General features: G+C 37.4%; 1 protein-coding gene across 1 annotated transcript in view; it reads right to left on the bottom strand.

The window, feature by feature from the left end:
• The window catches only part of LOC150109560 (coiled-coil domain-containing protein 141-like), a 451,763-nt gene that overhangs the window by 12,818 nt on the left and 421,575 nt on the right, over positions 1-17,370 (bottom strand). Inside the window, exon 35 of the mRNA XM_090409020.1 lies at positions 5,677-5,869. Coding sequence (XP_090265146.1) covers positions 5,677-5,869 — 193 coding nt within the window. The remainder of the gene's footprint in view (positions 1-5,676; positions 5,870-17,370) is intronic.

Below are 17,370 nucleotides of genomic sequence, written 5' to 3'. Positions count from 1 at the left end.
TTAAAATAATCAGGATTGTGGAATACTGATTATGAAGACATTGTGAATTTGTAGACTGCAGGCACTAGCAAACAGGAGAAAGAGGGAGATGATATAATTTAGACTTACAAACTTCTAAAAGGGTCATACAGGATTTCAAGTGATGGAATTTTTCAATTTATGGAGGGTGGCAAAAGGACGAGAGGGCATCCTTGAAAGCCAAGAATGAAGGCTGCCAAGAAGGGTGTGAGGGCTAGATTTTTTTCTAAGAGGGTGGTGCATGGATGTTGTGATTACCTTTGGATGTTGTTTGGATGTTGGAGGATTGTGGAATACTGATTATGAAGACATTGTGAATTTGTAGACTGCAGGCACTAGCAAACAGGAGAAAGAGGGAGATGATATAATTTAGACTTACAAACTTCTAAAAGGGTCATACAGGATTTCAAGTGATGGAATTTTTCAATTTATGGAGGGTGGCAAAAGGACGAGAGGGCATCCTTGAAAGCCAAGAATGAAGGCTGCCAAGAAGGGTGTGAGGGCTAGATTTTTTTCTAAGAGGGTGGTGCATGGATGTTGTGATTACCTTTGGATGTTGTGAGCGCAAGCAGTGTGAATGAATTCACGAATAAGTATGATAGCTGGTGAGTGTAGTATGTGGCCTCCCTCAATGAGTCTCTGACTCCCTGGAGGTCTCTCTTAATAATAATAATGCATGGCAACATACACATTGAAAAGGAAGCATGCTTTGCATTATGGGATACCAAGGTATTTGGTGTGAAGTCAACAGCTTTTATACACAAGTAGCTGAGTTGTAAAGATACTTAAACACACAAACTTGGTTTGCTTATGAAGAATTAATTTCTTATCAAGTATATTTGTACTTTGTAACACCAACTGAAAGAACTTCTATAATTTCTGATTATTATTACTATTGTTTTGCATAATTCTTCTCATGATTTCTGTTAAGACTGCATTTTTCATTTTTGTTCTTTGTAATTTGTAAGAACCATAGTTGGCTCTTGGTTTCATTGTTAAGTATTTTTCCCACAAAACTTTTCTTTATTTTTACTTCTCTTTTCACCTCTTCTGTCTACTAGGATGGCCTTTTGACCTCCCTTTGACTTTCAGCACACCTGTGGAGAGGTTAACAATCTTTAAAATTCTTCCAACTTTATTCTGAGTAATTTGTATATTTCTCATCTCCTAGGGTTTCAATCTTTTGAGCTAGAGCTATCCTTATATAGAACATTTCATGATTCTCCTTTGTTTTTAGTTTCTAGACTGCAATCTAATCTTTCTGTATGATCTCTTGTTGTAATTTTTTTGCTCATCTTTTCCTTGTTCACCATCTCCAGTAAGCAATTAGGGACCGTTAGCACTTTGGTACTCTAGCATCTCTCGCATACTTCATAGCTTCATTCTTAACTATCACATAGTCAATCATCGACTTTTCATTTCTTCAAGATTCTACTCTAGTGTTACTATGTATTTTTTTTTTGTATAAATTTTATATGTCTGATGGTTAGAGAGTGAATTAATTATTATTAATTTATAGTTCAATGATTGTGTATATATGGTATATATGTTTATTAATGATTGTATATAATTATTATAAATAATATTTGATCAATTAAATATATTATTTGAATATATCTGAAGTAATTTCTGACTTCAGCTAGAATAATTAAAATAAGGTTTTGTTGTACTGAGTTTGAACACTTGAGTCTGAGATCAGTAATAGCAATTCATAAGAATGAACCTGATTGTTGTTTTGGCATTTAAAAGGATGAATGCAGGAAAAAAAAAAAAAAAACATCGACAGCTGAATGTAGTCTTTGTGTTCAGAGATTGGCTTTTCTGCCTATTTGACCATAGCAGGACAGCTTACAGCTGCAAGACATCTGATAGACACCAATAATCTAAAGAACACAGCTGGTCTTTAGGGGGGGGGGAGAGCAAATAAGGAATATCAATTTTCTGCGTGGTTTGAAGGTAGTAACTAAACTGTATTTCTTCAGGATTTTTGGTAACTTCTGAGATGTATTATACATGGGATGGTGATGATCTTACTGCAGTCTATGATGTTTGGGAGGGAGGAATAGGGAAATGTACATGTAGATAAGAAATGTCAATATTTTTTATCTGGTGGGGACCTAATACACAAATTTGCTTTTTGGAAAGAAAAAAAAAGTCTGCTTTCGTAGATACCTTGATTATATGCCAACCAGATGGATCCCTAGTGTTTTCTGTCTACAGAACACATATTCATGCATGAATTAATGACATATGTAATATCCAATGGCTATGGACTCCACCAGATCAAAAAATACTAACATCTCACACCCAAGTACTTTTCTTTGCCTACCAAACATAAGACTAGTAAAACAACCATTGCTATCTCATGTATCCGATTATCACTTTCAGACCAACACACACACACACACACACACACACAAATTATTATTATTATTATTATTCAGGCCTTCATGGAGTCAAAAGACTCATCGTGGGAGGTTTCTTCCTAAGAAACACAAAGTCTATCATACCACTCCTTAAACACATTGACCATTCTCGCTCTCACCACTCCATCAGGCAATGCATTCCACAGTTCAACCACCCTCCATGCAAAGAAATCACTCCTCACCCTCTTGCTCACAGTTTCCTTTCATAACTTCCATGAATGGCCTCTTGTCATCGCTCCTTCCGCTGTTCAACCAAGCGAAAGAACTCCCCAGTGTCAACCCTGTAACCACCTCTCAACAGTTTAAAAGTCTCAATCATATCACCTCTCCTTCTTCTATCCACCAAACTCTGTAGTCCACGATCCTAATAACCAAAATTGTACAGTCCTCAAACCATCTTTGTCATCCATCTCTGTACCTTTTCCACAGTTAATTTATCCCCTTCAAATCCTGGGGACCAAATCTGAGAACAATAGTCTAAGTGTGGTCTGATCAGAGACTTATACAACGGAATGATAACCCTCTTATCTCTGCAGGTCAGTGTCCCTCTCATAATTGCAGCAATCCTCTGTGTTACCTTCACCACCTTTGCAATATGTCCCCTAAATTTCAGATTTCTATCAATCATCAACTCCAGATCTCTTGTCTCCCCTACTTCCTCCAGTATAACTCCTCCCATAGAGTATGCAGCATCCCATCGATGTTTCCCAAACCTCAAGACCTTACATTTTGCTGCATTAAACTGACACACCCATTTGCCCATCTATCTAGCTTATTCAAATCCTCTTGCAGGGCTACCACATTTGCACTATTACTAATAATCCTTCCCAGCTTCGCATCATCCGCAAACAACTGAATATCCCCTTGCAATGTCATTGATATAAAGGTTAAACAATATAGGTCCTAGTACTGAGCCCTGTGGAGCTCCTTATTCACTCTCCTAAAGACCAATTGCATTCCAAAGATCTACCTGGTATTTACCAGAAAAATCCAAGTAGGACAGCACAGCCAACACCAGAATCTGGTGTTGGCTGTGTAAATTCTTTCTGTAAGACTACATATGGTATAGCAGCTCATGATTTGCAGACCATGTCTTGAATACATACCATGGAGTCCACTAGAAGAAGGCCCTTTACTTCACAGAAACAAATACAACTATAAAAGACTATTCCTTTATTCTGCCTGTATCCTAAAAAAAATCATAACCTGAATAAGTCCAGATATATACAACTATCTTTCATCTAGGAAAACTTATTCGCAGACCACCATCAGCCCAACTGCCAGTTACTTTCTTCATACCACTTTCTCTTATACATGTAGTGTCTTTACTTGTGTGCTGTTCCATGATGATACCAATTTTACAGTGGTGAAATATAGGAAATAATAATTAAATTATTTTATTTATTACATCATCCATGTTGTCATCTCATTAATAAAATTATCATTAATCAAATCGTCAAAATCTTTGTAAATGATACAAAAAACCCAACCATACAAATGCAAGAAGGCATATGTAGAGTTAGACAGAAACTGCATCCAATAATTTTGGCAAGGGATCAGATATAATATGACTGATAAAATTATTTTTCTTTTAAAATTAATTAAATAATTTGTGTTTTAAAATTATTTTTCACATACCCATAATTTGTTTATAATTGCTATGAGCTTTAGTATGACTGCCACCAGCAAGTAGATAAGTGCATACCATCATATTTTAAGTATTATTATTTATGATTCGGACTCAGTTATACCCAAGATAAAATGGCCAAATAATAAACTATATTACAGCTTCAAATTGCAAATTGAATTATGTTAAAATTAAAGTAAATTTTATATTTATATTTTTATATTAATATTAAATTAAATTAAAAGCTTTAAGCATCTAGTTTCTTGGACAGCATTTATGTATTTTATCCAGGATAAACAGCTAAGTAAAATTATTATTTCACGACACCTCCAGGAAGTCCAACGACTCATCAAGGGAGGGCACTTACTCTACAAATTTGTCTCCACTACTCAATTCGTCAACTACAACGAACCGCAACTACAATCATCATCTACACCATAGGTTCCCAAAGTGGGCGCTGAAGCCTTCTAGGGGGGCTATAGTGGGATCAGAAGAATTTGGGGGCGTTCAGGTGGTTTAGGTGTCGGTGGTTCTTTATAGAAGAAATTAATAATATATATTTAAAAATGAATTATTTTCGTGATTTTGCAATTAGATAATCGTTTAAAATTTAAATATTGAATTTTAATTCATCTTATGCCCGTCTTACACGATCAATTTTTTTTTATCAATTTTCTATTTCAATTATTTAATCATTTGAAAATTTACCATGTCAGATAGAAATGGATGTCAATTTTCTATGTCAATGAGAAAATTGAACGTGTCATACATGATATTTTAACTTCTATTTTTTATATACTCAAAGAATTTATTCATTTTTTGCTATTGTAAAAATTGATCATGCCATACAGGCTTTAGTCTATCAATGCAGCAGACGAGTCTTAACTAGTAGTATGTCGGTCAACTATTATGTAGGTAATTCACTCAATTCAGCATGTTTTGACAGGAATATGGGTGCTTGCACTGACTTGTTCAAAGCATGAGTACAATGGTATCACAAACAAGTCAATGCATGCAAGTCGATTCAGGCTAGATTTCAAATCTATAAATACCAGTGGTTTAGGAATAAGTTTCATTATTTTTTATGTGCTTTGCCAACAATCATCAGTCGAAAGTGTGATAGATAAGTGGAGTCATACAAAGTGTAAATTAAATCTTTTATTTTGTGAATATTTTGGCAAATTTTATTACTTCATTATGTCTGAAAATAAGAAGAAATGTCGACAGTACAGTATTGAGTATTTGAAATATGGTTTTATTCAAACTGTTATAATGGGGGACGTTACAAAATTTATGTCTTGCAAAGTGGGAGGTGGCCTAAAAAAGTTTGGCAACTTATGATCTACACCAACAGATGATGTAGGTGTAGATGACACCTATCCACAATAAAGGTGGATATGCTTCCACCTTTGCTATTTTCTCTGAGACCTATATGTGCTTGACTGTGTAAAAAACACTATGGCCAGCAGAATTCTCGATTCCAGAAAGGCATAAAGCTTCCCTTTTGAAAAATGATAGTCTTCACAGTTGATTATTCTTAATCAATATTGTCTTCACTTTACTAATTAATATAATTTCAGAAAGACATGAAATATTTTATTTTACCTTCAATATGTCCCTCCAACTTGATTACCTCTCCCTCTTTAGCAAGGACACAGTTAAGGGGAATTGCAAACCTCGGAGAGGTCCCAGAAGGCCTTAAAGTAGTAGTGACTATTGTTGATGGTAATTCAATAGATAAAGGGGAACTTGATTCCTGGCTGACTGTATTGTGTAGATGAGATATTCCACTGTTTAACTATTAGAGAAAAACATTATGACTAATTAGAATAAAGGAAGGAATAAAAGAAAATATCTTTGTTTCTAATTTTAATAAAATAATTCAATCACAAAACAAAGAGTTAGAATTTTAGTATTGCTAAATACAGCACAGCACTAAAAAGGACAGTATCCTGACAATGGCAGTAAATTAGAATGAATTTATTTAAATCTGCAAACTTGCCAATCATCACACTACATTCTAATTTACTGCCATTATGCATTTGCCTGTCAAGCACCACTTACAGGATATTCTGAGCATATCTAAACATCTAAATCTAACTTTTTTTTGGTTACTATTAATAACTATAATATTATGGAGCAAAATTCTTGGTCCTCGGTACACAGCAAACTCAAACTAAATTCTGGTTATTCTGATGTAACTAAAATTTGCATTTTATTGTTGTGCCTCTCACATTTTCTGCATATCTCATAATCTTGAAGCAAACTCAAACTAAATTCTGATTATTCTGATGTAACTAAAATTTGCATTTTATTGTTGTGCCTCTCACATTTTCACTGCAGGATATGCTGATGTGATGTATATTTGATTCTTGCTCAGTGGTGGTTGAACTTTCTGGTCTTTTGTAAAAAACTAATGGGAGCAGCTTCTGTGGAAAATAACCCCAAGCTCTATGCTTCCACCTTTCTAATACATCCAGATGACACCATGCTGACCTCTCAGTCTGAGTCCTTCTATGGCTCTTGACACGCTCGTGTGCACACATACACTCACAAAGGAAAATCATCTTCTACTACAATGATCTACCCACTGTATCTTTATGCATATACAGTGATCCTGCACATGAGAGACAACAAGATCTATAACAAAACAGTGCCATGTGAAGGTTAAAGTAAACTGGTTAAAGTAAAATAAGAAATCTATTAAGTTTCTTGAAAAGCTAAGAGTTGTGTTCATGAAAAGGCAGTATAGGAAGGGTTGTTCCAAAGAACAGAAGTAGATGGAATGAAAGAAGAAAACAAAAGATTAGTTCTATATGCTTTGAACTAGACTATACAAATGTTGATCAGTGGCTACTCATGTTCTTAGATGATTATAGGAAAGCAGAGCAATGGTAGTAGCCAGTTCAATGCAGCTGATGAAAGTATCTATATAAAAAAAAATTCATAATGCAGAAAAACAGAGTGCTTATAAGAAAGTAAGTGAAGGAAGTGAAGTTTCTCCACCAGGCAACTCGTTGCAAAGGTGGAGAAAGCTCTCCCATAATGCAAAGCACATCTCCTTGCGGATATGTGTAATGCTATACTTTGCATTATGGGATATACTGAGATAGGAGTGATGAGAGAGCTTTCTCCACCTTTGCAACGAGTTTCCTGGTGTTGCACTACCTTACCCCAGTCCTGAAGATACTTTCAGGCGCAAACTTTGTTTGCTCACACTTGGATAAAGGATTAAACTAAACTTATTATAGTCTAACCAAGTGAAAAATAAGCTCTCAACATCTTTCTCTGAATCCGGAGTAATTTAATAATAAGGTTGCACACTCTTTGGCAACTCCTATAGGTCAGGATGACCTCTCATTGCTTCTGCCTTTGTATCTCCACTACTGGGCCTGGCTCCCACTGACGAGACCTCACTAAAGGTCGAAACCGGTATGGGTAGTGGCCCTTGCCTTAATGCATAGCATTACACATATCTGCAAGGAGATGTGCTTTGCATTATGGGAGATACTGAGATAGGAGTGATGAGAGAGCTTTCTCCACCTTTGCAACGAGTTGCCTGGTGTTGCACTACCTTACCCCAGTCCTGAAGATACTTTCAGGTGCAAACTTTGTTTGCTCACACTTGGATAAAGGATTAAACTAAACTTATTATAGATTTGAATAATGTTTACAGAATAGCATCCTTCCTAAGCCGCCCTTTATGGTATGGATATGTTGATGATGTTTTCACAGTGTGGCACGGATTCCGTATAGAATCCTACAAGAGTTCGTCAATATAATCAACACCTTTTACCATTGTATCCAGTTAATCGGTGAATAGTCCGTTTTTCTACATTTTTGAGTGCTAAATTGTTTCTCTGGAATACGAGTGTACTTAAGTGGTTGTTTTTTGAAGTTAGTTGTTGTCGTGATATTGTGTATTTTGGTTACCGAGAAGACTGGGTTGGATGCATAACAGTGGAAGACAAGACGAAGCTAAGTTTTATTTCATTTTATTTAGTGTACTTAATGTTTTGTTTTGTTTGTAATTGTTTGTACTTTTCTTATTTATTTATACTCCCTAATACTTATTTAGCGTTTATTTTTGACACTAATTAGTGACACTATTTTGAATAATTAATGATTATGCTAGTAGTCCCTCGGCAGTAATGAATAATGGCGGATTCAGCTGCAGTCGCAAATGGCGTGTCGCCAAGTCCTCTGCCATTTAAGAACTTTATTATACGCAATATAATAAAGGAGTTTGTGGCATGTATGCTTCTCGGGAATTGGATATCTGGCTTGTGAGAGAGGGAGGGGTGTGTGTGCATAAAGTGCAGACAGTGGCAGGAAATAAATGCAGTAGATATCTCAATAACCGACCTTGTTGCTCTAGGAATGGGAAATGAATACCGGAAGACGAGTAGTGTGATAGGAGAGAATGAAGAAAAAAATATGAATGAGAAAATAATAGTTGATAGTGTAGAAGGCGTGAGTGACTGTGAAAGTTTAGGAGATGGTTTTGTTTGGGAGAGTGAATTTCGATTAAGAGTGACTGACCTGCAGAGGGAGATTGAGGAACTGAAAGAGGAGGTGGAATGTCTTGGGAGAAGTATGAAAGATGAGATTAGCAGAATGGAAGAGATAAATGCAAGGCAAATCAGAGTAGGGTAGAGAGAGAGAGTTTTGGGAATGATAGGAGAGGAGAGAATGGAATTTGATGTGGAAATGGAGAGAATGGAAACAGTAGGAGAGAGGGAATGAGAGAGAGGTATGGGAGTACTAGAAAAGGAGAGAATGGAAACAGTAGGAGAGAGGTATGGGAGTGCTAGAAGAGGAGAGCATGGAAACAGTAGGAGAGACGGAATGAGAGAGAGGTATGGGAGTACTAGAAAAGGAGAGAATGGAAACAGTAGGAGAGAGGTATGGGAGTGCTAGAAGAGGAGAGCATGGAAACAGTAGGAGAGACGGAATGAGAGAGAGGTATGGGAGTACTAGAAGAGGAGAGAGGTATGCGAGTGCTAGAAGAGGAGAAAATGGAACCAGTAGGAGAGAGGGATGGGAGTGCTAGAAGAGGAGAGAATGGAATGAGAGAGAGAGGTATGGGAGTGCTAGAAGAGGAGAAAATGGAAACAGTAGGAGAGAGGGATGGGAGTGCTAGAAGAGGAGAGAATGGAAACAGCAGGCGAGACGTAATGAGAGAGAGGCATGGGAGTGCTAGAAGAGGAGAGAATGGAAACAATAGGTGAGATGGAATGAGAGAGAGAGGTATGGGAGTGCTAGAAGAGGAGAGAATGGAAACAGTAGGAGAGAGGGAATGAGAGAGGTCTGGGAATGAAAGAAGAGGAGAAAATGGAAACAATAGGAGAGAGAGAATATAATGTATGGGGACTCAATGATCCGTGGTGTTCAAGATAGGATGCGTGAGGAGTGTTTGCCAGGAGAAACGACAGAAAGTGTGGCTTTGGCAGTTAAGAGAGGTGAAAGGGTGGATGAGATGATTGTGATGGTGGGAACAAATGACTTGAGTGGTGGTGTAAATAGGGAAGCGAGAGAGATATAAGATTCTTGCTTAAGGTGGTACGAAAGAAGACACAGAGAGAAAAGATAGTGTGTGTGTGTTGCCTAGGTATGATAATGACAAGCTGAGCAGAAGAGCAGTAATATTGAATGACATAATAGCTAGAATGTGTGATAAGACAGGACTAGAATATGTGGATGCTTCGAGTACGTTTGAGGACAGAGAGGAATTGTATGCGAGAGACCACTTACATTTGAATGAGGAAGGACATAGGCATCTCACTGTTCTGAACAAGTCAGTGTGTCCCAGGGAGGATGGTAACAGGGGTTGCCTCTTGTGGGAATGGGTACTTGGAAGAAGGGGGACGACATCAGCTAACAATGAGCCCAGTGGAGTCTAGAGGGGATAATGCTGGGTATAGAAACAATGGCATTTATATGCTCTATACTAATGCCAGGAGTAACCAGAATAAAGGAGAGGAATTGGTGGTGCGGATAGCATCAGCCCGGCCAAAAATTATTGGGATCACTCAGACGTGGTTAACAGAAGAGGATATAATGACAAGAATAGAAGTCGCTGGGTACAGCATTTTTCGGCAGGATAGGAATGGAAAGCGTGGTGGTTGAGTACTGCTTATGATAAGTGACGACCTATGTCCTCTAAGAGTGGACTCTTTGGAAGGCAGTGGCACTAATGATTTTGAAAGCATATGGTGTGAGGAAGAGGTGGGCAAGACAGGATATTTAGTGGGGTGTTGCTACAGACCCAGGAGCACAGAGGGTGGGGACCAGGAAATGTTTAGACAGTTGAGTTTGGCAAGAGCAAGAAGAATGATTGTTATGGGAGATTTAACTACAGCAGTATAAACTGGGGAGAGGAAGATGCATGTAGCAATAAGGGAATGGAATTTCTAGAATTCTTGAAGGGCAAATGTCTTAGGCAACATGTAATAGAGGGAACAAGAGGTTCAAGATTTTTGGATTTGGTTATAGCATCAGAAGAGTTGATAATAACTGAGATGACATCTCTCCCACAAGTTGGAAAGAGTGACCATATGGTTTTGACTTGGAAAATGAATAGGCATGCAAGAGTATCAAAGAGATGGGAACGTATGTGGAATTATAAGGCAGATGATTATAATTGTCTAAGACGTCAACTTGGGGAAGTTTCATGGAAGGAGGAATTGGAAGGCCGGGATATCATTAGTGTGCAGGAAATTATGAAAGAATATTTGTTAGCAGCAATGGTAAGTTGTATACCACAAGTGAACAAGAGGAAACAATATGGAGTAAAGTGGATGACAAACAATATTAAGCAGGAATTGCATGCAAAAAAGAGGCTATGGAAGAGATATAAGGAGACAGGTGAAGAGAAGATGCATGAAGAGTATAAGACACAGGCCAGAAGAGTGACTAATATGGTAAAGAAGACGAAACTGGAATATGAGAGGAGTTTGGCCCTAAGATACAAAGTAAATCCTAAGGAATTTTTTAGATGTGTGGCCAGTAGAAGGAGAAATGACTGTCGAAGAATGATATTGTGGGATAAAAATGGAAATAGAGTGACTGATGCAGAGGACATAGTGGGATTGTTCAATGAACACTTTATTGGAGTATTTCATCCTGGAGGAGTCAGTTTTAATGCTAGAGGGACTGGGCAGATTCGAGGTTTACAGGCACAAGAGGAGAGTGTGTTCCAAATACTGAGTACTCTGGATGTCAGTAAAGCTATGGGTCTGAATGGTATTTCACCACGAGTTTTGAGAGAATGTGCTAGGGTACCGACAGTGCCTTTGACTTGGTTTTTCAATGATAGTCTGGCTGTGGGAAAGGTGCCCACGGAATGGAAGGAGGGTAAGATAGTGCCATTGCATAAGGGCAGTAGCAGACTGGAAGTGTCTAATTATAGGCCAGTTTGTGTGTCATCGGTAGTTAGTAAGATCTTGGAGAAAGTAGTAAAGGACCATATACAGCATTGGGCAGATGAGAGTAATGTTATCTATGAGAGTCAACATAGATTTGTGAAGGGGTGCTCTTGTTTTAGCAATATGCTAGTCTTTTATGATAAAGTTACAAGAGCATTAGATGAGGGAAATGCATATACTGCCATTTTCTTAGACTTAGTGAAGGCATTTGACAGGGTGCCACATGATAAGCTGATATTTAAGTTGCAGCACATGGGTCTGGATGTCAGATTGGTCAACTGAATTCAGGATTGGCTGTCCGATAGGTATCAGAGAGTTGTGTATGGTGGGGCAGTTTCAAGGAAGCAGAGGGTTACAAGTGGTTTCCCACACAGCTCAGTATTGGGACCTATATTGTTTAACCTTTATATCAATGACATTGTCAGTGGAGTGCAAGGGTATATTCAGTTGTTTTCAGATGATGCAAAGCTGGGAAGGATTATTAGTAATAGTGCTGATGCAGCAGCCCTGCAGGAGAATTGGAATAAGCTAGATAGATGGGCAAATGAATCTGTGTGTCAATTTAATGCAGCAAAATGTAAGGTCTTGAGGTTTGGGAAACATCGATGGGATGCTGCATACTCTATAGAAGGAGGTTATACTGGAAGAAGTAGGGGAGACAAGAGATCTGGGGTTGATGATTGATAGAAACCTGAAATTTAGGGGACATATTGCAAAGGTGGTGAAGGTAACTCTGAGGATTGCTGCAATAATGAGAAGGACGCTGACCTGTAGAGATAAAACAGTTATCATTCCGTTGTATAAGACCCTAATCAGACCACACTTGGACTATTGTTCTCAGATTTGGTCCCCAGGATTTGAAGGAGATAAATTAACTGTGGAAAGGGTACAAAGGCAGATAACAAAGATGGTTTCAGGACTGTACAATGTTGGTTATGAGGATTAGCTGAGGAAATGTGGACTGCAGAGTTTGGTGAATAGAAGAAGGAGAGGTGATATGATTGAGACTTTTAAGCTATTGAGAGGCGGTTACAGGGTTGACACTGGGGAGTTCTTTCACTTGGTTGAACAGCGGGAAGGAGCGATGACAAGAGGCCATCCCTGGAAGTTACGAAAGGAAACTGTGAGCAAGAGGGTAAGGAGTGATTTCTTTGAATGGAGGGTGGTTGAACCGTGGAATGCATTGCCTGATGGAGTGGTGAGAGCGAGAACGGTCAATGAGTTTAAGGAGTGGTATGATAGACTTTGTGTTTCTTGGGGGGGGGGGACCTCCCACGATGAATCTTGATAGACTTTGTTTTTCTTAGGAAGGACCTCCTGCGATGAGTTCATTTTGACTTCATGGAGGCCTGAATAATAATAATAATAAAAGAAAACAATCAGATTGCAATTTTAGATATCTTATTACTTTATCAACCAGACAGTAGCCTTTACTTCTCAGTAAGCAGAAAGAAAACCATACCAGACTTTACATTCATCCTCTTTCACATTTTATTTATCATAATTGTCAAAAATATGGCACCATTAAGACTTTAGTACACTGAAATGGCTTCACCAAATCATAAGAACTGAGTCTTTGATTTGATTATAGCATCAGGCGATTCTACTCTAAATGAGGTGTCTAATATGCATGAAGTTACTGAAAGTGACCATGAAAAACTCAGGGTGTGGCTAGCCATATTATGATTTTTTGAGGAAAGGATATATATGCAGAACGACGGAAATGATGACCACAGAAAGCTCAGGAGACAGGTCAGAGCAACAGAATGAAATTAGGAAAGTCAGAAGAAAGAAAATAGTGATGCTAGGAACTGTTTAAAGAATATCTAACTGTACTGATGTTTGAATTTATATCAAATGTTAGGAGAATAAGGAGAGAATGTGTAAAATTAATGAATGGTGAAATTAAGCAGGCAATCTGGGGGGGAAATGAGGACAATTAAAAAGTAGTCAAGGAAAGAGCATCATTTTAAAAATTTTATGGAATTTACAACCGTGTTAAAAAAACTTTTTTTATTATCCCAACATTTCGATCTTCACATCAAGATCATCATCTGGAGCGTACATAAATATACTGACAAGCTGAGTTACATCATTAACTGTAAGCTAGAGAAACAATGATTTGATCACATGTTATTCTACTGGCATGACCTCTGGTGGAAAAATAAAATAAAATAAAAAATAAATTTTTACATCAAGCTAAATTCTATTTTTACAATGACAGGAAGAAACATTATTTTAGATGGTTTTCTTTCAGAAACAATTGGTGTCCTATTTTTAGTATTACAATTCTTATTTTTGATTTACAATACTGGATTTTCTACAGTCCTGTTTATAGTTGTTCTTGGTGAGGAAGGTCGAATATATACCTTCCATATGTTTGGGATTTTTAAACCATCGTTGTTTAGATTGGGGTGGTTGCTGATAATCTCACAGGCTTCCTTGAATTTCCGTTCATACCATGTTCTAGTGTGATGTAGACAGCTGGTGGTTTTCCAGTCAATTCTGTGTAAGGTATTCAAGGGCATGATCAGAAAGGCCAGCTTCGCCATAATTATTACATTTAAAGTGTTGTTTATGTTCTTTTTGTCTAATAGGAATAGTGCGTCCTGTTTCTCCTATATATAGTATGTTGTAAGTACAATAAATCCGGTATACTCCAGGGTGAGCTAGTGGAGGGAGTGGGTCTTTGGATGAGTTGAGTAAGCTTTTTAATTTTGCAGGTGGTTTAAAGGTGGCTTTGAGGTTGTACTTTTGTAGTATGCTGTTTATTTTGTCTGATATATTCCTTTAATGTAGGGAATGGTTATAGTTTTACTGTAGTCTGGTTTTTCTTTGTTTTTTATTGTGGTTTTGTAGAGAATTTTGTTTATAGTGTTTTGGCTGTATCCGTTTTTTTGTAAGTTATTACTGATAATTTTAAATTCATCTCTCAGTGCCTGTTCACTGGAACAAATCGTCTGAGCTCTGTTTTTTAGCGTGTTGACGATACCTAGTTTTTGTGTTGGGTGGTGGTAGGAGTTTATGTATATATATATTGTCCCGTATGTGTCGGTTTCCAGTAAACAGTGAAGAAAAGATTGCAAGAGGGAAGCCGTGTGACAAGTGTATCTAGAAACGGAAGTATGTTGTGTTTTCAATTTCAATTGTGAACTGTATGCGTTTGTGTTGTTTGTTTAGGTGGCTAAGGAAAGTGTCTAATGTCTGGTGGCCATGGGACCAGATTGCGAAAACATAGTCAACGTATCTAAGCCAGACTTTGGGTTTAAGAGGGGAGGAATCTAGGGCAAGTTGCTCAAAATGTTCCATGTAAAAGTTAGCAATGGGGGGATAATGATGAGCCCATGGCTGTGCCTTCTTTTTTGTAAGTAGAAGGCGTTTTGCCATACAAAATAATCTGACCGTAATACATGCGCAAAAAGCGCCGTGATATCTGGAGGGAATTTGTTCTGTAGGAGAAGGATTGTGTCATTGATTGGGACATTCGTAAAGAGGGCAGAGATGTCAAAACTGACTAATAAATCATCTTTTTCTAATGTAATGTCTTTGATGATGTTTATGAAGTGTTGTGTGTTTTTGATATAGGAGGGAGAATGACCTACCAACTCCTTGAGTGTTGCCGCTAATTTTTTGGCTAAGTGATACGTCGGGCTATCAATTCCTTCAACGATAGGTCTTAACGGGGTGTTTCTTTGTGAATTTTTGGTAGCCCGTAAATTCTAGGAGAGCACGTGTAATGAGGGAACAGTTTTTTGACTGTATCTTCGGGCCATGTGGTAATTGATTTAAGTAGTTTCTCTGTTTTGTTTTTTGTTCTGTTAGTTGGGTTGTAGTTAACTAATTTGTATGTGTCATTGTGAGAGACCAGCAGATTCATTTTTTCTATATAAGTGGTATGGTTTAAAATGACAGTGGCATTTCCTTTATTGGCTCTGGTTATTACTATGTTCGAATTTGTTTTAAGTGATTTTATCGCTGTTAATTCGTGTTTAGTTATGTTGCTTGTTATTGTTTTGTTATGGTTTAAAATGTTCACAGTTTCTATTTGGGTATGAATCTTAGGCCTCTTTCCATATTACAAATAACTTCAAATTTGTCTATCGTTTTCGGTGCTATAGCAAAATTCTAACCTTTGTTAAATATAGAGATTTCGTCTTTGTTTAGAGCATGGTTAAATAGGTTAATTATGTTATTATGTTAATTAATTATGTACTACTTACCCAGGTAAGATAGTACAACACTATATTCGGTCCTGAAGATATTTTCAGGTGCAAACTTTTACAACTACTTACCCAGGTAAGATAGTACAACACTATATTCAGTCCTGAAGATATTTTCAGGCGCAAACTTTGTTTGCTCTCACTGGGATAAAGGATTAAACTAAATTTATTATAGTCTAACCTAGTGAAAAATAAACTTTCAACATCTTTCTCTAAATCCAGAGTAATTTAATAAAAAAAGGTGGCAAACCTTTTGGCAACTCCTATAGGTAAAGATGACCTTACTACTGCTTCTGCCTGGTATCTCCAACTCTGGGCCTGGCTCTCACTGAAGAGACCTCAATAAAGGTCGAAACTAGTCTGGGTAGTGGCCAATCCCTTAATGCGTAACAGTATACATATCCACAAGGAGATGTGTTTTGCATTATGGGAGATACTGGGATAGGAGTGTTGGTAGCTTGCTCCAACTTTGCTACAAGTTGCCTGGTGTTGTACTACTTACCCAGGTAAGATAGTACAACACTATATTCAGTCCTGAAGATATTTTCAGGCGCAAACTTTGTTTGCTCTCACTGGGATAAAGGATTAAACTAAATTTATTATAGTCTAACCTAGTGAAAAATAAACTTTCAAATAAATTCAATGTTGATAAAGACAAATTAAGTTTTGATGATATATCATTGCATGTTTGAATGAAATCCTCCTGATTCTCCTGTTTTAGCACTGCTTCCTGATTTCTTAACCATTCCCTTGAGAGATGTGTTTTAGCTAGAGCATTGCAACATGGAAGTTTCCAAAAGAGTGAAAGACAAAATTGTTCCACTTCAGAAAGTGAAGTTGCTCCTGCTAAGATTCAGGAATAAAATTAGAGGTGAATCTATGCATAGAGTAGTAGTTAAGGCTGGAAAGATAAGTAAAGATTAAGGTATTAGAAAGAGCAGGTTGATTAGCATGGGTTTTATTAAGGGAGGCTGCATTCTAGCAATTTATTTATATATTGGAATAGGGTGGGAGATGAACATCTGGTGATTTGCCATATTGCAAGTTGATATTTAAATTGGAGTAGATGGCAGTTGGATAACAGATTAGTAATTTGGATTAGAGATTAGCTCTTTGTCAATCTCTTATCTGCCAATTTCCTCTCCTTTCCTCCCAGAAGAGGAAAGCAAATGATAGTGTGTCATGGGTACCTGTTTTAGCACTGCTGTTGTTTCAACTTATATGTTAGTGATGCTGAGCAAGATTCAAATGAAGATATGCAGTTGTTTGCATATGATGCAAATTTGAATCTGTGTCACTCCTCATGAGTAGAACTATGAGGGAGACACAGATGTGATGGCTTTCTAGAAGAATTTGAATAAATTTTCTGTGTGGGAGATGGGTGGATGAAAATTCAATGTTGTGAAACACAAGATTATGAAATATAGAAGATAAGGACAGCACATCAGCATATACACTGATCAAATGTGTATTTGATTAATGAGGATGGGCAGATGAAAATTCAATGTTGTGAAGCACAAGATTATGAAATATGAAAGATAAGGACAGCACATGAGCATGTACAATGATCAAATGTCTATTTGATTAATGAGGATATACTGAATGAGGATCTCGGGGGGGTGATAATGGTGATGGAGGAGCTGGCAAAGCTT

This window comes from Typopeltis vanoorti, chromosome 2 (genome assembly GCF_054136105.1).
Source record: "Typopeltis vanoorti isolate ZY-2024b chromosome 2, IOZ_Tvanoo_1.0, whole genome shotgun sequence".
In the NCBI taxonomy this organism is placed as follows: domain Eukaryota; kingdom Metazoa; phylum Arthropoda; class Arachnida; order Uropygi; family Thelyphonidae; genus Typopeltis; species Typopeltis vanoorti.
Note: the sequence above shows the minus strand (reverse complement) of the source record. Positions and strands in the feature narration are given on the sequence as shown.